Source organism: Podarcis melisellensis (genome assembly GCF_964234715.1).
Source record: "Podarcis melisellensis genome assembly, chromosome: 10".
In the NCBI taxonomy this organism is placed as follows: domain Eukaryota; kingdom Metazoa; phylum Chordata; class Lepidosauria; order Squamata; family Lacertidae; genus Podarcis; species Podarcis melisellensis.
The window spans coordinates 57,213,916-57,235,193 of record NC_138542.1 but is presented as its reverse complement, the minus strand read 5'-3'; the positions used below and the strand labels follow the sequence as shown (position 1 = coordinate 57,235,193).

Here is a 21,278-nt window from a genome sequence, read left to right as displayed (position 1 = left end):
GGGGCATACTTCTATATCAGCTTTGGATTAAAGTGGTTTCCCCTCCCAAAATTGAAACACTGAATGAGAGTTCCTGCAACTTCACATGACCGTTAGTTCCTGGATTTCCTGGAGAGAGAAAATAGCTATGAAGCCAAGTTTGGGAATGTCCTTTATCTAGATATGGTCTCTACTGTGTCTTCATATGACACCTTTACTTTAATTTTTCTAACATGTAGTGTGGGGCAGGGGTAAGAACTCAGTTTTGAAACTTCTCCATAGAACCTATTCCTGCTTTATGTGGCAAGGGTTTTTGCCATGCGCTTGACATAGATCACAGAATGTGAAAATGAATATCACTACACTAGCAAGTCACGGGCATTCAGGGCATTGTGGCATGTGTTTGTCTGCATCCCACTGTGTGTTTACCAACACAGTTTTCCATTTTATAGTTTATAACATACATTTGCCAGGCAGATGCCAGTGCATGTGTGGCAGCACCCTCCTTGTGCCACGTGAATTGGGAGCAGTGGTATTTCTTCAGTAGGGCAAGAGTATGCTTTTATTTACTTTTATCCAGAAGGACTCGAGAAACAGAGCCATCTAATGTGCTGTTCATTCAGACTCCCCAAGCACGTCTTCATAAACGCAAGAAGAGCCTGCTGAGTCGGGCCAGTGGCTCATCCAGTCCAGTGGCCAACCAGGTCCTTGTGGGAAGCCTGAGGACGTGAGCACTCTCACTTCCTGCAGTTTCCAGCAACTCGTGTTCAGAAGCATCATCTGAGTACTCTGACCATGGAGGCAGAGTGTATCTGTTGTGGCTAGTGGATAGGCTAGCTCCCCCCACATACAAAGAAATGTAAGCTTAGGTCAGATACAGAAATATAACCACCATGCCTTCCAAATTCCAATGAAAATCGCTGAGAAATGGGTACAATGCTACCTCGGGTTACATACGCTTCAGGCTACATACGCTTCAGGTTACAGACTCCACTAACCCAGAAATATTACCTTGGGTTAAGAACTTTGCTTCAGGATAAGAACAGAAATCGTGCAGCGGTGGCACAGCGGCAGCAGGAGGCCCCATTAGCTAAAGTGGTGCTTCAGGTTAAGAACAGTTTCAGGTTAAGAACGGACCTCCGGAACGAATTAAGTACTTAACCTGAGATACCACTGTATTCTGAATTCACCTCCTAAGAAAAGTCCTAAAAGGGGGGTAGTCAATGTGGTGCCCTCCACATGTTGGACTACAACTGCCCATTGGCTCTGCTGGCTGGGGCTGATGGGGGTTGGAGTTCAACAACACGGACTGTCTTTTTCTTTAAAGCGCTTTTTAGTGTGGGGTAGGGAGTTTTGTGTCTGGGCTCTTAGACAGTGAAGGCCTTGCATCCATGGGGCCAGATAATGGGGAAGTTAGCTTTAAAGCTGGCCTTTTCCAGTGTCTTGTCAATTACTGGAGAAAATAGGAAAGGATGTCAAAATGGCTAAGGTGTTCCTTCAGATCGGCACTTATCTGTCTGGAAGAAAGTATATTGTGATTGAAAGGACAATGAGGGTGAGACAGCTCTTGCTTCATCGCTCTCTTTCTGAAAGGTGATGTGCCTGCTTCTTTTCAATAAAATACCTGGGCAAATTTTTAATTTATATGCAGGTTAGTGGAGTCCAAAAGCCCCGCCCCTTACAAAAAAGAGATCCCTGTGTTGAATTTTATCCATTCAAGACTGGTACATACCACACCACACCCTGACAAATCCACTAATACTCATTGGCTCCCCCAATCATGGCTGGAATTTGCTCAGCAGCAACCCAGAGGAATGGATTTTTAAGCTTAACCAATGAAAATCATAGACTCAAGAATGCACCTGAAACAAATCACTTGGGGTTTTTTGTGTGCAAAGCTTAATGGTAACATGAAAGCTTATAGAATTTATAGGAGATAGGTTACCTAAGATAAATATCTGAAAATAAAGCAAGTTACGTATGATGAAATTCATAGCATCTTAAAACAACTGGATATAACACAGCCATGAATTAGTGGTTTAATAATGGTACGAACTAATGAATAGTATTGGCAATGCAATCAGTCTCCTAACTCCGTTCAGCTTATCTGGTTGTGAAGCAGTTGTATGTTTCCTAGTATATTAGATTAATAAAATTCATAGTTGCCAATCGAAGGTAGTAGGCTAGGCTTTGTGGTGTTGTTGGGTGAAGCATGCAAAACAAGGCAAATAACACAGCAAGAAAGACAGAAACCCTGAATACACCAATTAGTAAGAGAACCAGGGGGGGTGGACTTTTCCATCAATTTTGCATTGATTTCGTTATGGGTACACCCATTTAAGATGTAGACTGTGAATTACAATAATATTTGTTGATGGGGGAAGAAAGTAACTGGGACCCCTTCTTTATCAGTGGGTTTCCACACAGGGCACTTGGACGCATCCCAGCCTTGGCTTGACAAAACATGATATGCTTTCGCCTTTGTATTGGCTTTGTGACTTTTTCTGCTGCTGTTGCCATGATGCAAACATTTCAATTAGTACAGCAACAAAAACTTGCACAGAAATCCAGGCAGCTTACACAAACATGTCACAGACACAACAGTGGCATCCATCTTGATCCATCATGGCTGCTCAACTTGCCATCATAACTGCTGGTTATGCATACACAGCTGGGCCCAGGTTAACACCCTGATGGGGACAATGAATGGCTGAACTCCCTTGTGGAACTGGGCCTACCATACCTGACAAGGTTATGAATACTCCGTTTGTAGCAGCCAATGGAAGATGCTGCTGGCACTTGAAGGTCACTAATACTCTTCATGCAAAAGAAGGAGGGATTTGAAAAGAGTGGGGAAGCTGTGGCCTTCCGGCTGTCGTTAGACTTCAGCTCCCACCAGGATGAGAGCCATAGTCCAACAGCATCTGGGGGCCGACAGGTTGCCCACCCCTGTCTTAAATGTTGAGCTGTTAAATAGATTGAGAAAAAGCCCAGATGCCCTTCACAGCCCTACAAAGTATTCTATTGGGAACCAAGAACTGACTTGTCTAAAGCACACATGGGACACTCTGTGTTAGCATCAGTTATTTAATGGAATGGGAGATACCGGTAATTTGAGGCTTTCTTTTCTGATAGACACTGACCCACAAACAAAATTAAACAAGCATACATACAAGTTAGCAAGCTGCTTAAGAAAGGGGTTTCCTAGTCGTAGAACAGATAGTCGGTCAGTTTTAGTTGACCAAATACTTTAGAAATCCATAAAGTTTCTGCCACGGGGAACACTGAGTGTGTTCAAAATGAGTCCCTGAGCTTAAAACTTCTCTTTTTGTTGTTGTGTGTATGCATGTTGCTACAGGTGGGGAGAGTGATGTTGCCCTCAGGTCTTGCTGGTGGACTTCCCAGGGGCATCTGGTTGGCCACTGTCAGGAAAGAGTGCTGGACTAGATAGACCTTTGGCCTGATCCAGCAGAAGTCCTTCCTTCTTAAGTTCTTTCCTTGTTTCCGATTTGATGTCAGCATAGCTATAGCCTTCTGAGGGCAGGGGAAGCTGTCATGTAATGCTCTCATGCAACCACTCATTCCAGAAAAGCCATCATGAAGATGGCTGACGGAAACCTATTATGTATCTAAATGGGCCTCAGGAGGATCCTTCTCTCACCATCCTTCACAGACACGCTGCAGTCCACCTTGGCGAAATTTGTAGGCACCGTTTGGAAACTCATGGTTTAAACCATTTGTATGTGAATAACAATAACAATAATAATTTATTATTTGTACCCCGCCCATCTGGCTGGGTTTCCCCAGCCACTCTGGGCGGCTTCCACAAAGACCAAAAATACACTAAGATGTCACACATTAAAAACTTCCCTGAACAGGGCTGCCTTAAGATGTGTTCTGAATGTCAGGTAGTTGTTTATCTCTTTGACATCCGATGGGAGGGTGTTCCACAGGGCGGGCGCCACTACCGAGAAGGCCCTCTGCCTGGTTCCCTGTAGCTTTGCTTCTCGCAATGAGGGAACTGCCAGAAGGCCCTCAGTGCTGGACCTCAGCGTCCGGGCAGAACAATGGGGGTGGAGACGCTCCTTCAGGTATACTGGGCCGAGGCCGTTTAGGGCTTTAAAGGTCAAAGCCAACACCTTGAATTGTGCTCGGAAATGTACTGGGAGCCAATGTAGGTCTTTGAAGACTGGTGTTATGTGGTCTCGGCGGCCGAGACTGGTGTTATGTGGTCTCGGCAATCACCAGTCTAGCTGCCGCATTCTGAATTAGTTGTAGTTTCTGGGTCACCTTCAAAGGTAGCCCCACGTAGAGCGCGTTGCAGTAGTCCAAGCGAGAGATAACCAGAGCATGCACCACTCTGGCAAGACAGTCCGCGGGCAAGTAGGGTCTCAGCCTGTGTACCAGGTGGAGCTGGTAGACAGCTGCCCTGGATACAGAACATTTTGTCTCTTGTGTGAATAAGGAAGTTAAACCTTCTGCATTCCTGCTTGTGGGACACGCTTTGAACTACTGGCTTTCTGTCAAGGGAAAAGATAACCACCATATATTTGAAAGCTGCGGAACTGTTTGCCTCTTCTGCCAGCTCCTCTGTGTACTTGGACAGGCTGTGCCTGCCCAGTTTAATTAGCTCATCCTGAGACTTGGGAAGGAGGGCACAGCTGGAGATAACAATTCCCTGTTGGGGCACTTGCCCACTTTAGATCTTGGGAGGCTAGCTCCACCTGGTCTCCCTTGCTGCAGAACAGTGCATTTTGACAGTGAATGTGGCCCAGAGCTGTTTGAATTAAGTTGATGTTGGTTCTTAAGATCTTTATCCAGGCTCGACTCATCAGCACAGAAGCTGTATTTAGAGAAGTGCCAGGTAATGAGAACAGCCAAACAGCCTGTGAAGTGCAATCTGCTGGAGGGCCTAATTACACCTATACTTATGCTTTTTCCCCCAGCTCTTCCTTCCACCCATCAGATGATGATTAGACCTATTTATAGGGGCAAGTTTCTTATTATTCAGTGCAGTGAAACTCATGCCAATCAAATCAGTACCATCTGCATCTTTGATTGCTGCTTAATAACACCATGGAACACAGTTTAATTAAAGCAGGGTATAAATAGACTTCAGCTCCCCCCCCCAAAAAAAACCCCTTCTTCATTTTGTCTTACCTAGGTATCTGCCACCTCCTTGCTTATTATGAATAAATGCAAATTGAAGGTTGCTTGACTTGGAGATCAACACATCTCCACCCTCAAATAGCTCTGCTGAATCAAGAGTTTATCCTCCACTCTCCAAAGATTTATCTATCTGATTTGTGCTCCTTCAGGACAGAATGCATAATGCTTTCCCCCATTGGATGCTAATACAGACAAGAGGACCAATAATCTGGTGGGCAAGGCAGATAGGATTTGACAGAATGGCAGTGTAGCTTCGGAAGGATTTGCATTTTCCAAAAACTACACGCAAATATCTTTTTTTTTTTATAAATATTTATTAAGATTTTTAAAGAAAAAAGAAAAAAGTACATTAATAATAAACAGTATTATTTTGCTTTAACAAAGTTTCCTGTCATCTTTGAACTTCCTCACGCCTCCCGCTCCCATTTACGTCATTAATAAATTTTTGTCAAGCAAATTATCATCTTATTTCCAACTTGTATACCAATAAAATACATTAAAATAATTGTCCTTCAACTTTGTTTCTCTTAATCTCTCTTGTCATCATTTCCTGATCTATTTTAGTGATGGCCAATTGTTTATAACCAAGCATCTTTCTTAACATTCCATTAAATCACAATATTTTTGTAAATAAGTCTTAAATTTCTTCCAGTCCTCTTCCATCCTTTCTTCTCCCAGGTCTCGGATTCTGCCGGTCATCTCCGCCAGCTGCATATAGTCCATCAGTTGCATCTGCCATTCTTCCAGTGTGGGTAGATCTTGAGTTTTCCAGTTCTTGGCAAGTAATATCCTTGCTGCTGTTGTCGCATACATGAAAAATGTTCTGTCTTTCTTTAACACCTTCTGGTCGACAATGCCCAGGAGGAAGGCCTCTGGTTTCTTAGTGAAGGTATACTTAAATACCTTTTTCAGCTCATTATATATCATTTCCCAGAAGGCCTTCACCTTAGGGCAGGTCCACCAGAGGTGGTAAAATGTTCCTTCATTTTCCTTACATTTCCAGCATTTGTTATCTGACGAATGGTATATTTTGGCAAGTTTAACTGGGGTCATGTACCATCTGTATATCATTTTCATTACATTTTCTTTCAAAGCATTACATGCAGTAAAATTCAACCCAGTGGTCCACAACCTTTCCCAGTCCTCAAACATAATGTTATGCCCAATGTCCTGTGCCCATTTTATCATAGCCGACTTAACCATTTCGTCTTGTGTATTCCATTTCAACAGCAAGTTATACATTCTTGAAAGTACCTTAGTCTTAGGTTCTAACAGCTCTGTTTCCAACTTCGATTTCTCCACCTGGAATCCTAACTTTTTGTCACTTTTAAAAACTTCCTTGATCTGAGCGTAGTGTAACCAGTCTCGCACTTTATCCTTCATTTTCTCCATACTCTGCAATTTCCAATTGTCTCCGTCTTTTTCTAGCAATTCCCAATATTTTGGCCAATAGGCTTCCATATTGGTTCCTTTTCGGGCCTTAGCTTCCAAAGGTGAAAGCCACCTTGGTGTTTTATTTTCCAATAAGTCTTTATATTTTGTCCAGACATTAAACACTGCTTTCCTGACAATATGGTTCTTAAAGGCCTTGTTGATCTTAACTTTATCATACCATAAATATGCATGCCAACCAAACGCATTGTTATAACCTTCCAGGTCTAAAACATCAGTGTCCTCAAGAAGTAGCCAATCTTTTAGCCAGCAGAAAGCTGCGGCTTCAGCCGAAACTACACGCAAATATCAAACTGCTAATAGAGCACTAAGGAACAGATCGCTCTACAAGGGACTCCTTATACCATGTACCTGCACTTTCTAGGATCCTTCAGTAGCCAGCCAAGCGGGTGCAGCCTTTACGTGGACAGTTTGTATGCACATAAGCCCTCTTGGACACTGTGCTAAAAATATGTCTCAAGTGGGATCAAAATGGCTGATTCTGCTATTGTGTGTCCATTCAAACAAAAGGTTAAATACACTCCTATATCTCCCACTTGTGTTTGCTACTTCCAGAACCTCAACACACGTTGCTGTTGTTTTTCAACCTGAGGAAGCCCACTGTGGTTAGATGTGTTCCAAAAAAGCGTTCCAATTCTTGACATCCCTGCTGTCCTACTACTTTCTCATCTGGAAGTGAGGTGTAGCCCTCTCAAAATGGGCCACTGCTTGGCCCACTTCTGTCTGTCACAAGGGGAGATAAAAGCCTCTTTGACAACTTTTCATTTTTTTTAAAAAATGGCAACTTCAAGGGTGTTTCTGGCTTCTCCTGCCAGTCTGTCGTTTTGAATTGATACTGCTCAACATTCCTGACTTATTTTGATGATGGAGCTGCCAAATCCTATGACCCACTGTCTGATGCTCTCTTTATCACTTCTTCATGGGGGGAACAATCTCAGTACCTGAAGGTGGTAGAGTAAATTCCGGTTTGTCGGATGAACTCTGTTGGCGTAAGCTTTTTCCTTTTGTCTTACCAGTCTGCCTTCATCTCCTAGTAAGAAATGAATCCCACTTGGACTTCTGGGCACGTGCTTCTAGAGGAGTGGAGCTGGTGCTAGAGGCTTGCTGGGTCATTCAAATGCCTGCGCCCCTGAGGTTCAGTTTGATCTTCTCAAGCACCCAGTGGAAAATGAAGGGTTGCGTTCCCCATCCCAAATCCTCTGTAGCCTGACAGTCCCCAAATCCTGGTACAGGCCCTGCTGAGGAGTAAATCAGGGTAATTTCATGTAGCAGCACTTGGATTTTCGCAATTACTAATATTGTGTACAAATAATGGTTAGAGGCACTAGTTGGTGCATAGGGTGTGAGGTTGAGCAAAACCAACTAACTCACTAATGCAGTTGCATCTGTGAATTTGATCTGCTCTTGCATCTTTGAAATAATTGCCATGGGCTTATGATCCCAGACCCTCTAGAAGTCCAAAGGGATGGACTTGGAGTTAACAATCAACGCTATCAAAAGCCTTCTGCCGTAGAGCTTTGCATGGCATTAGAAAACTCGGGGGTTGGCAAGGCAACCTTTTGGAGCTGGTTGTTGGACTAGAACTCCATCGTCCCTGGCTATTGGCCATGCTGGCTGGGGCTGATGGAAGTTGTTGTCCATAGCATCTGGGGGGCACTAGGTGTGGGGAGGCTAGAACAGAACTCTAGGATTCTGACATGGGCATGAATAAACTTTTAACAAGCTGTTGGTTGTCTTCTCAGGCAGAAATGGCTACTGTGACCCGGAAGTATTTCCTTGAGGGACAGACATACTCTGTTCCCCTCATCCAGCCTGACCTCCACAGAGAAGAAACTATTCACCAGATAGCAGATGCACTTCAGTACCTGCAGAAAGTCTCAAACGATATCTTCAACAGGTATGGTTCAGCCATATTGTGCAGTGGGAAATGGAGAAGTACATTATGTGGGGGAGGGTGCTTAATCACCCGCTTAGGATTTTTTAGCCTCTGTGTGTCTGGCAGTCCAAGAAGTGGAGAAAGCTGGGATCTAAATAGGCCCACATTGCTGCCTGCCCTCACATCTCTGTGTGATGGATCAGTGTTGTGAAAGCAGCAGCTCTGTGAGTCCAGGCAGCCCTTGCCCCTGCCTTGTCCCCCACACAACAGAGGAGGTTGATTAATGCCTAACAAATTAAGAATTGAAAAGTCTCCCCCTGCCCCCCCCCAAAAAACAGATGATCAAAATTCTGGTAGTTCCCCCAGCAAGGGGATTCGAACCGCCAACCTTCTGATCGGCAAGTCCTGGGCTCAGTGGTTTAACCCACAGCACCAAAGGGCCCTGTTCTGCATTCCTTATTTGTGTGTTGTTGAATATCTATAGCAGGCATGGGCATCCTGGCCACATTCCCCCATGCTCAACCTTCTGGGGCCATCAAGGTTGGCCAGACATGCTCCACTTTCTATGCTGGCAAACCAGAGGCCTTATTACAGGTCAAGGACACATTCCAGTTACATGAAATCAGTAGAGGAGGATGCAGAGCAGGGCCAGTTAAGAGGTGTAGCAAGGATATGTGTTGCCTGGACAGAGTCCCAAAGACCATGCAGAGAGACCTGGAGCCACATTCGGAACTTCAGGCCTGAGGTTCCCCACTCATGACATAGCAAGTATCAGGGCCTTACAGCAGTAGCCTCATGTTTATGGAGCAATCTCCATCTGTGTCTCCCCCAGCAGCTTTTAGGAAACTTGGCAGAGCCTGCCTACCTTGTAAAATGAGACTGAATTACTTTATTGGGCAGTTACTGCATTATGATTTGAATTGTCACTGAGACACAAGTGTTACTCTGACGTTGCTTAGGTTTTTTTTAGTCTATTAAGTTGTTGCTGTTCTTAAATGCAGTGTTGTGTATCTATTCATGGGCTGCCTCGAGCATATGGAGACATGGGATATATAAATGGTCTAAATTAAACAAATCAACCTTCCAGTTGCAGCGGGGCTGTCAGAATTTGGAATACCGCAAATGGGTGTTGGGGGTGAGGGTGCCACTTTCCAAATATAATTCAGCTTTCAAGAAAGCGGGTGCGATTTAGACTTCAGGCATTCTTTGTTCTTACAGTGTTAATTCTGAGCACTGTTAGGCTGTGACAAATTAAGTGCTGTTGCATCAACAGCTACACCAACTGCAAGATCTTATTTATGTACCCTTGTCTACAGGCACATCACAAATGTAGCCTTGGATCTGTGTGGTTTTAAAACAGTACAGTGGTACCTTGGGTTACAAACGCTTCAGGTTACATACGCTTCAGGTTACAGACTCTGCTAACCCAGAAATAGTACCTCGGGTTAAGAACTTTGCTTCAGGATGAGAACAGAAATTGTGCTCCAGTGGCGCGGCAGCAGCATGAGGCCCCATTAGCTAAAGTGGTGCTTCAAGTTAAGAACAGTTTCAGGTTAAATATGGACCTCCGGAACGAATTAAGTACTTAACCCGAAGTACCACTGTAATGTGCACTGAAGAGGCTTGTTAGGGTAACTGCTGAGAAGTGTATAGCAAAGCCACTCTTTTCACCCACCCACCACAAAACAAGTAAATGTTAAAAATGCAAACATTTCCAGTGGGCAGGAATTGCAAGTGGATCTTGTGCTGTTGCAGTCAGGTCCTGCTTGCCACAGGCCTGTCAAGTCCAGCACTCTGCTGTCATAGTGGCCAAGCAGGTGCTTATGAGAAGCTCACAAGCAGGACATGAGCTTAGCAGCTTTCTCATGATCCCCAGAAACTGCCATTCAGGGGCATTCTGCCTCAGATGCTTCCCCTTGTACAGAAGCAGAAGGCAGAATGTCAGGAAGGGATGTCTACAAGATTACGACGAAAGATAGAGGCAGGACTCCAGTTCACAGGTGGCCCTTTATCTTGAAGTGATCTTACACTTTACGCTGGGGTGACTAACCTGCAACCCTCCAGATGTTGCTGAACTAGAACTCCCATCAGTCTCAGCCAGCCCAGTCAGGGATAATGGGATCTGTAGTCTGGCAACATCTGGAAGGGGGCACAGGTTAACCACCCTTGCCTTCTAGCCACGGGAACGTGTGAGTTATTTCTGTATACCGCAGTGCCCCTCCCATCCTTCCCCGGAAGAAAGGGCTCCCTCTCTTAGCATGCCTGTCACACTCAAATCTCGGAACGCCAGCCGTGGCACCGCTCCCTTACTCTTGAGTGCACTTCTGGCTTGTAATTACTAATTCTTTCCTACAACAGGAGAGACTCCATCAGGCCTTTTGTTTGCTTTGCCTTTCCTTGGAGCTCTCTGATATAATTAATAATGATTCGGTAATTATGCAGGCGTCTGATTAAAAGTTCCATAACCTTGGGTGTTCTGTGCCAATCAGAGGGAAAGCTTTCAAGGTGAGAATCTCACCACTTAGCAGAGAATGACCTTTTCCTTCTGCTATCTTGAGATAAGGTGTATGGATCTCACATTTTTTTTTTGGGGGGGGGAACTCTGGCTTATCAGGGTGAAGTGTTAAGCTTTGAGCCTTCAAAGAGGGAGTTGTGCTGAGGGTATGGATTGGAGTGCCTCTGGTGCAGCATCTGCAGTGAACTGGTTGAAAGGACTCTGGGCGTTATATCACACCATCACAGGACTTCTTTGGGATGAATGTGCACTAAGATTTCCCCCTCATCCTAAAGGTGTTTTTGTCTGTAATGCAGGACTCTGCGTCTGCTGGTGTTTTACTTCTACCTGAACGCCAAAAACTGCAGAAACATGACTCCCAAGGCTTTCAGCTTATGTTTTGAAAAGTTTCTAGATGCCGTGTGTACAGATTTTATTGGAAATGTGTGTTGAAATCTTGGAGGCCAGAGGAGTTGAATAGCATTCCAGTGATCAGAGGGTGCGCCGCAGTGGCCTCTGTGTAATTTATTGTGTCTCCCCATGACCATCACATACCTTTCGCGGTACCATAAGCTTCCTAAACCATGACCAGCAGAATAAATGGCGCAGATCTGCAAGATGTTGGGGCTGCTATTTAAAAGCCCAGAACATGCACAATCCTTCTCGTGTGTTCCATGATAACCAGTTCAAGAACTCTTTGCATAGGCCAGGGCAGGTATCCAGAAACTAGATACAACCCAAATGCCTCTGAGCTTGCAAAATAGGGAGGCCACGTTTCGTGCTTTACAGAGGAAAGTCCTCTATTTGAAGGGGTGTCTATCTCGAGTGCAGTTTAAAGATAAACAGTTCTTAGAAAGGGAGGATGGAAGGGTTCCTGAAACAGCCCATCAATGGCTAGCACTTGGATTTCAGACTGAGCAGGCAAACAGGTCACATGCTTCACAGCCTTCCCTGCTACATACATTAGCATATGAAAATTTTATGTTTATTTGTGCCCTGTCCTGCCCTTCTTGGTGATCCGCTCTCCACTCTGTTGCAAAACGACTACCGTGTCCTCCAGTAGCAAATTAAAAAGGGGGAAAGTGGGTAGCTGGAGACAGAATGGTTGCTGTCTAGGACATCTGCATCAAGAGTTGGACAACTTTACAGGATTTTGAAGTGAAGCATTGAAAACCATAATCGGTGGTACTGTATTTTTCGCCCTATAGGGCGCACCGGCCCATAGGACGCACCTAGGGCGCACCCCCACCTCCCGCAAAAGCCCACAGGAGCCGCGCGTGACTCCTGCGGGCTTTTCGACCAGGAGGCAGAAGGGACTGAAACGGCCAGTCAGTCCCTTTTTCCTCCTTGGGGAAAAGCCCCCAAGAGCGGCACGCTCTTTAAAGGGTGCACGGCATCCTGCAGGCTTTTCTACGAGGTGGGGGAATTCGCCCACCTCGTAGAAAAGCCAGCAGAAGCCATGCAGCCTTTAAAGAGCGCACGGCTTCTGCATGCTTTTGCGGGAGGTGGGGGAATTCCCCCATCTCTCGCAAAAGCCTACAGGAGGGAGAAGGGACTGACTTGGTCAGCCAGTCCCTTCTCCCTACTTGGGCAAAAGCCCCCACCTCATAGAAAGGCCGCAGAAGCCACGCACCCTTTAAAAAGCGCTCGGCTCCTGCGGGCTTTTTGACCCGGCTTGTGGGGCTGGAGATGGGGGGAAGGGTTGCTTTCCCCCACTGCCAGCCTCAAAGCCAGATTGGAGAGTAGCGGGAAGGCGTCACGCACCTTTCCGCTGCCCCCCAATCCTCTGGGGCTGGAGATGGGGGGAAGCGCTGCTTTCCCCCACCGCCAGCCTCAAAGAGAAGACTCTCCTGGCTTCGCGTTGCTATCGCTGAAGCCAAGGAGCCTGCATTCGCCCTATAGGACCCTCATTTTTGGAGGCGAAAAAGTGCTTCCTATAGGGCGAAAAATATGGTAGTTCAGATGTCTGCTGGTTGGCCATCATTATCCAGGGAGGCCAGAGATCCTGCACAATGAGGCATAGGAAGGCCAGGTGGTACCCAGTGCAGAAAATTTCTTTTCAATCCCCCCCCCATTGATTTTATTTTTATTTTTTTGCCTGCAAAAATGGTTTTACATTATTTCATATTTTCTTACGAAGGAATGTGGATTCTGAGCCTCTGATAACAGGTAGGCGACTATGGACAGATACTTAAGTCTACAGGATGGATTGTGTTTTGGCTTGTGTTACATTATTTATATTTATTGTTTATTTATTTAATTGAATTTATTTTAAGAAACCTGCAAAGTGGTTTACCAAAAAAACCCACAAAAACCCCCACAAAAAACCCATAGCAGTAAAATCAAGAAAAATTAACATTCCTACTTTAAAACATACAAAAGCCAAAATATTGAGATTAAAATTACTTCAACTTCCTAAGCATTTAGGTATGCTTGCCTAAAGAAGAATGCTTTTAGCAGGTGCCCGAAAAGAGTCTAGCAAAGGGACGTGCTTTGTTGAAATTTCAGCCTTCACGACATAGGAAAACGGCCAAGTAAACATCTATTTTCATGGAGGAGGGTCGAGATATTAACTGATATGCATGAAATTTCATATGAAGCTATATATGAAGCTAGTGCAGTAAGATAAGACCTTTGGAGAAGGCATTTTTTTAAAAAAAAGTTTTTTATGAACTGCCCTAGTAGAGCAGTAAGTGTTCCTTGATAATTTGTCACCTTGATGGCACCTGGGGCGGACCGCCCCCCTTTCCTATACCCCTGCCCACACAATGACCTGATTGCTCGCCTCCCTCAAGAGAGTTTCCACAGCAGCTTGGGAGACCAATCCTAGCCAGTCCTTATAAATTGCACAGGACTCAGCCCCCTCGTATCCTGGGTCCCAGCACTTCAGTTAAACAAATGTTCCCAAAGACACGCTGAGTACATGAGTTGCTCAGTGTAGATAGGTGGCAGGCCAGAGTCCGAGCTCTTTTTTAAAAGCACATAAAAATGGATGAATTAAGATTTTGTAGGTTATTGTATTTTAGTGTTTTGTTGGAAGCCGCCCAGAGTGGCTGGGGAAACCCAGCCAGGTGGGTGGGGTATAAATAATAAATTGTTGTTGTTGTTGTTGTTGTTGTTGTTGTTGTTGTTGTTATCATGCCACAAAAGAAATTCATGGCACAATGCATTTGTTAGTCTTTAAGGTGCCAGGAGGCTTTCGTTGTCCTTCTCATAACAGACCGGCATGGCTACTGGGGAGATTTGTACTTGTTACCCTTTCTCACTCTTATCCTATGTACACATGTTGTGCCGATGACGCTTGATCGAAGCCACGTGCGTTTTGAAGAGTCTGGGATTTTGCAGGCAGGACTCTTTGCTTCCGAAAGAAACTGAAGGAGGTTTTTAGTGGCACTTGAAAAACAAGTGGCCTCTGTTCTGTAGCCTGAGACCTTTGGCCTAAGCCTATTATCAGATCAACTTTGGATGCCACCAGGGCAGTGTTGGCATAGTAATTTGGGGAATTAGGGAGAATTCTTTAGGGAATTCTCCCTAAAGTTAGCAGGACCTCATAAGCAACACCCGCAGAGGGCCAACCCCAGGGATCTTGGATGGAATTGCAAGTGGCATCAGTATGTTTCTTAAAATGCAGCATAGATTTCAGGACAAGAGTCAAATGTCGTTGAATGAGAGCCATACGCCCACCAATTAGGGACCAGTGCCCTGGGGGAACAGAGCTTTGTATCGCTTAAGGACAACTTGTTCTAGCATCTCTGCATGGTGACTCTCAACTCCCCAGGAAGGCGTGTTACTCACTGCATGTGTATGCTTGCTGGCCCCTAATGTATGTATACCCTCTAAGCAGTTCAATAGCATAACGTCTCTTAGGCCAGCAAATTGCGTTCTGGGAAATGCCAAGTGCAGAAGGTTGATATAGTTAGCCCCTACATGCTTCGACTCTAAATGCCTGGTGTATTTAGCAAATCTGGCTGCAGTTCTTCCTTTCCCCATATATTATATGAAGGTCAGGCTTGCTCTTCAGCTTGCTAGGATAGTTAGCGCTTAAATGGCAGGGAAGGGCCAGAGCGGAATGGTAGAGTGTCTGCTTAGCATGCACGCAGGAAGTCTCAGCTTCAGTTACAGGTAAAGCTGGGAAATACACCTGTCTGAAATGCTGGCAAGGTGAGCTAGTTGGACCAGTGCTTTGACTCTGCACAAGGCAGCTTCCTGTGCTCATACATAGCGCATCCAGAGAGAGTCCCTATGGAAGTTGTGTCCTTAATCAGCTTTGGCTGTGACCAACTTCCTTAAGTGTGGAAGGGTCATGCTTGTCTGGACAGGTTGCTCTAGGGTGGGGTCCTCTGTCATGGCAGCTTGGTCCGGAAGTGTTTGGCTCGTTCAGCTACCCACTCAAGGGCTGAACATGCTTCTCCTGAGAAATTGAGGAGGCCCTAGAGGAACCACTCACTTCCCAGGAGGAAAGAGTCGTAGAGATGTGGGGGAGGGGACCCCGTTTTCCTTAGTTTTTCTCCTGAAGCCTTTTGTTTACTTTGTTTTGCCCGAAAAATTGGACTGTTACATGTGAAAGGATAGAGAAGCTTGTTTCAGTCCCACCATACCTTCAGTTTTTAGAGGTCCATGCCTGGATAGCTCAATTGGTTAGAGCATGGCGCTGATAATACCAAGGTTGCAGGTTCGATCCCTGTATGGGACAGCTGCATATTCCTGCATTGGAGGGGGTTGGACTAGAATTCAGGGGTCAGCAACCTAAGGCCCATGGGCCAGAAGCGGCCCATGGAGGCCGTTTAACCTGCCCATGAGCTGCCCCCAAAGTGAGCCGCCCATTCGGCGATTCCCCGTGCTAAACCAGCACGGCGCGAGGACTCTATTCCGCAGCTCCGGAAATCGCTCCTGCGCATGCCCAGATGCCGGAAAGCGCTTCTGCACATGCCCTGGTGCCGGAAATTGCATCTGCGCAGGCGTGATTTTCAGCATCTGGGCATGTGCAGAAGCGATTTCCGGCACCGTGGACATGCGCAGACGCGACTTCTGGCATCATGCTGCGCCAGCCCAGCCCACGGAGGATCTCCGCAGGAATGATCCGGCCCGTGCCCAGTAAGCCTTGCTGACCCCTAGACTAGATGATCCCTAGGGTCCCTTCCAACTCTCCAATTCTATGAAATTTGACGACAAATGCAAAGAAGCAGCCACTGATAGTGATAGCTCAGCAAAGGAGACTGATTAAATTGGTTGGTGCCTGACAGAACCTTTATTTGGGAACTTGGTGTGAAGGATGTATCTGGTTTGCTCAGGTGAAAGGGAGGGCAATGGGTTTTTTGTGGCGGGTGGGGTGGGGCAGTGCTTCTTTTCCATTATAAAAAAAAAACCTTAGATATCAGCAGACGTGAACAAATTTGACAACCACCTCAACATCAATGCTATCTGCACACTCCTTTAAATAATTCAGCAACACTCTCACCAAGGAAGTTTATCTCCGGTTGCATGATATACCAGTCCCCTCCCCACCCACTTTTTTCGGGTCTCTTGTGATTTGCAAGAAGGCATCGTATGCGGGTTTCCTTTGCCAGTCTTGTTTATCTTAATAAAAGCGGGAAGGCCTGCCTTTTCCCATCACAGTCAACCCCTAAGCCCTCCCACTGGAGTTCAATTTCATGTTCTTTTCTTATGGGTACGTTTCTTCCATTCATTGGGCCCCCAAGGAGCAGATTCAGAGAAGTCACTTCACTTTACAGGCATGACTTCAGTCAGAGGTTTGGTGGGGAGGGAGCTGTCTGGAAATATAACACTCTGCAGCTTGAAATATCTCTCGCTGCAAACGGGAAGGGAGAAGAAGTGCGAAAGGTCTGCTCTTCACACTTGGATGGAAGATTACGCTATCTCTTCCTCTCTCTCTCTCTCTAGTCTTTCCTTTTTGACTAAATGTACTGTCAATGGGCCGTGTCTGAAATTAGAAAGGGCTTGGAGGCTTGTGGGGGGGGGCACGTAAAGTCTTTTGTTAACAGACTCATGAAAAAGGACAAATCTCTCAGTAGTTTGGGGAGAAGAAATTTCTCTGTGACCGGAGAGATACAGGACAGCACCAAGGATGTCAGGAGAACTACACAGGACCCATAACTGCATGGACAGATTTACTACCGTATTGGCCCAAATATAAGCAGCACCCGAATGTAAGCTGCACCTTTAAAATCCAAGGGGGGAGGGAGAGAAAAAAAGACATTGCCTGAATATAAGACACTCCCTTACAATTCTCCAGGCACTCACACCCGTTCCATTTTACCGTATGTCTGTTTCAACAGCGATATCGTAAAAGCCAGTTTTTGTAAGGTCGCGAATTTAAGCTACACTTTAACTTTTTATGGTCAGAATTTGGAAAAAAAGTGAGGCTTACATTCAGGCCAATACAGTATGTGTAAACACAACACAACTTTATTCAGGGAGGTAGTCATTTTAAAAACCAACGTGGGTGGCAGAGGCCTTGTTAGGGGGTGGCCTAGGGACTCCAAGCCCTGGGTCTTTGGGGCAAGATGCCTAATCTCCAATTCTTACCCTAGGGTTGCCACACGTCCACAACTTCCTTGACATAGTTGGTATTTTGCCCTCGTAAACAGTGTCTGGGCAGAAATTGCTGGGCGGAAAATCTTATACGGCAGCTCATGTTGGAAGTGTAGATTTTGTGGAATTTCATTATTATTATAATTTTACTATTATTAAAAATAGCTCAAGAACTCTTTCTTGTTTTGAAGAAGCTCAACAACTTAGGGCAAAACTCAACAACTTTTGTGTCCATATTTCCACTTCTTTAAATATGACAACCCTATCTTACCCCCTTTTAAACTTTGTTTTCTTGCTTTAAAGGCTGGGTGGTTGTGTGGCAAAATGCAGTGCTAGTGATACCCAAGTTGACTATCTTAGTTTTCCCAGGGGCACACAATGGATTTTATTCAGTACTCTCATTCCTGTGGATTTTTGGCTGCACATTGGAGCTTCCCCTCCCTCTCTTTAAAAAGAGAACTTTAAATGAACTAATACCACCAGCATTATTTTACTTTTTAAAATGCTAGAGCAGTGTGTAAGCCCCTTGAGATCAGGGATCTGCCTTGTTCTTATGCTACTTCGTAAAACACCATGTAGACAGATAAACTAAAATCTTAAGAACAAACGAGCAGCTTATACTGACTACAAAAAGGATAAGGGAGTTAGACAGGAAGACCTATAGGAAGGGCAAAGATGAGGATGGAACAGCAGGCAGAAAAATCCAAGTCGAGCGGCAGAACGAAGAATGCAAACAAGAGGTTGGGAGATGAGAAGTGGGTAAAATCAACAAAGAGAACATTGCAATAGTGCAGATGTACGATAGCAAGCGACGGCCGGAAGAACAGCAGCGTTGACACAGAAGGAAGACTGGATCTTAGAGATTGTGCAAATGGAAGTGGCAAACTTATGAACTGATTTGAACTTGAAGAGTGGAAAATACAGAGGAAGGAAAAGCTGCAGGAAGTTAGAAGTGTGCAGTCTACAAAGTGTATGTCAGAAGTGATACTTTTTTTTTTTTTAAAAAAAGGACTGTTTTGCATCTAATCCTAAACATGCAGCTGCAATAATACTCATGTCAGTGTCATTTAATGAAGGCTGGTGCCCGAGTCAGCTTCCTTTTATATACTTGCTTGAGTATTGTTTAGCGCAGATTTGACAACCATCTTCCAGTCTCCACTTACCCAATAGCACAATAAAGATTCACAGATCTTACATGAAGGTCCCAGTACTATAGATCTGTACAAGAAACATACGTTGGCATCTGTCTGTCTCAAGAGATAATAGAAGAGTGTTCCGTTGGGGGTCAAGTCAAGCTGTTGGAGAGTTACAATGCCTGCTGTGGCTGTAGAGACCAATACGGAAGAGACTTGTTTTGTTGCAGCTGGGGCAGAAGAAGGCGTCCGTGCTGATGCAAATGTACCGTAGCGTTTCTTCTTTCTACACTCCTCCCAGTGGTCATTCCTCCTCTGGTCACTTCTGTGGATTCATGACCTGACTTATTGTCTCCAGGCGCTGCTGGTTGTTGAACTCTGACCTTGCCCGCTGAATTAAAGCTCGGTTAAGCAAAAACTCTCTTTGAATTTTCTGTGCATCTGATAAGATCCAATTCAGCGGGTACGATTGAATTTTCACAAGGCACAGCCATGGAACAATAAGAAAAGCTCTTGGACCCGGGGGAATTAATCGTTACATAATACAATTGAAATACGGGTCAAGTGAAAGTGTGGGTGATCCCTTGGTGTCGCCAGTCCCAAGCTGTGGGATTGGGCAGCCATCTCTACTTTTGACTTCCAGGTGTCTCTTGAAGACTTTTTTTTAATGTCTATGCAATTGTTTAACATCTTCTTCAGCATCCAGTTATTTTAATGATTATTCTGTACAGCCAATAACCAAATCACACAAGAGTTCTGTTCCCGCCCGCCCCCCACATGTGTCGACAGGGCACATATAAGCGGTTTTTTGCCCCGCCTCAATTTCACCCCCATTCTGCCGCCTTCTGGGTCCATTGCGTCACTTGGATGTGCCAAAAATGGCCTCCGCCTGTATTACTTTTAAGAGTTTTTAAATGTTGCTGTACACCTTTCTGATGTTTTGCAAGGGTGCAGTATGTAAATAATTTAAGAAATAAATAAATAAAATAGTTCTGTACACACTGAAAATTCCGTTTGGTTGCAGGAGTGGAGATTAGGGTAGAAGTCTTCTTCTATTGGACACACTGGCTGTCTGAATGGGTCCCCCCCATCTTGTATGGGGGAACATTCAGTCACGTGAGCCCCCACTTTGCTACTTGAAGTGGTCCAGTCCAAGCAGAGGACTGGTTCTCTCTGAGAACCAGGGGCAAGGGGGCTGTAGCACACATTACGCGGCAATAGTGGAGCTGCTGGCTATCCCAGCTTCCTGACAAGTGTGCCAGCATGTAGGCTTATCATCTGTTACTTTTTCAGTGTACATATAAACAACATAATGTGTGAGGAGCCTTGTTTAAAGACAGCTTTTACCCATGACAGATGGCCAAGTTGACTTGCTTTTATACTAAAAACCTCCAGTAACTTAAACCCTTGCCTGTTTTTAAGTGTCATTATAACAAAAAATGGGTGAGCATGCAATGGGGCTTTTTAAAATAAGAATGCAAGTGAAAAGCTGAGTTAACAATAGATGCCTGCAACCGCAACTTGCAAAATGTATATAAACTATTGTCAGGGTTTCTGGGAGAGAGGAGGAGATGACAGAGGAGACGGAGAGCGAGTGGGAGGAGGGGCAGAAGGATGAGGAAGAAGATGACGGAATTCTGAGGGAATCCACGAGTCTGAGCAGCGAGTCAGAGGATTCTCAAAAGGGGGTTACCTTAATCAAGCAAAGGGGAGGAGAAGGGAGAAGCGGAGAGGAGCCCAGTGGAAGACAGAGGAAGCAAGAGACGTCTCAGCCGGAACGGAGTAAAGGGGGTGGAGTCGTCAGCCTCTCGGAGGGAGCAGGATTAGGAGAGAACAGAGAGAGGGGGTTGGAGCAGGGTGTTCAGCCGGAAAGGGTGGAGAGCAGAGCAGGGGGTGGTGTAGCGGTCGAAAGAAAGGTCAGCAGCAACGTACGCGCGCCAAGTTCAAACGTAGAGGCGCGCGGAAGTGGAGAGAGCTCAGGGGAGGAGCCCGGCCCTAAAGCCAGAAAGAGGGGGGAAGAGGCGGCAGAGGATTCAGCCTCAGGCGAGTCACGGAGAGAGGGAACCCAGGGGGGCAGGAAGACCCTGCGGAAAAGAAAGGAGAGGAAGAGGTGGTCTAGAGCCAGGCTATTAAGTTGGTGCGGAAGAGGGGAGGAGTCAGAGGGGACTTCAGCGGTCTAACGTGGCAGACGTACGGCCACAATGCTGAACTGTATGAGAAGCAGAAATCTTCAATAAACTTTTCCTGTAAATAAGCTGCAACGGAGTGAGGTCTCTTGTGAGCTGGGACCAGACCTGGGTGGCCGTGACAGTAAGTCCCCTCTCTCAAAGCAAAAATTTTTTTTTGCGAAGCTCACGAACGGGAGCAGCCATGAGCGCTGAGGAGCAGCTGGTTGCATTGCGGAATCAGGTTACCGCTCTCACATCGGCAGTCATTGCTTCGCAGAAGAAGAATGACGACTTGGAGAAGACGTGCCAGGATTTGCAGGCAAGGTGGGAGCGCGCGGACAAGGCGGGGGCCCCAGGATCCAGAGCGGAGGGCATTGCGCTTGGACGGAGGGGGGGTGCCCTAGTTCCGCATTTTAATGGCAACTTGCAAGACTATCCCAATTTCAGAGCGGACG

At 45.7% G+C, this 21,278-nt stretch overlaps 1 protein-coding gene across 1 annotated transcript in view; it reads left to right on the top strand.

Annotated features, from left to right (window-relative positions):
- WASHC1 (WASH complex subunit 1) overlaps nt 1–21,278 on the top strand; it is a 65,381-nt gene that overhangs the window by 13,050 nt on the left and 31,053 nt on the right. Inside the window, exon 2 of the mRNA XM_081927189.1 lies at nt 8,343–8,497. Within this exon, the coding sequence (XP_081783315.1) occupies nt 8,349–8,497 (149 nt within the window). The 5' untranslated portion in view covers nt 8,343–8,348. The remainder of the gene's footprint in view (nt 1–8,342; nt 8,498–21,278) is intronic.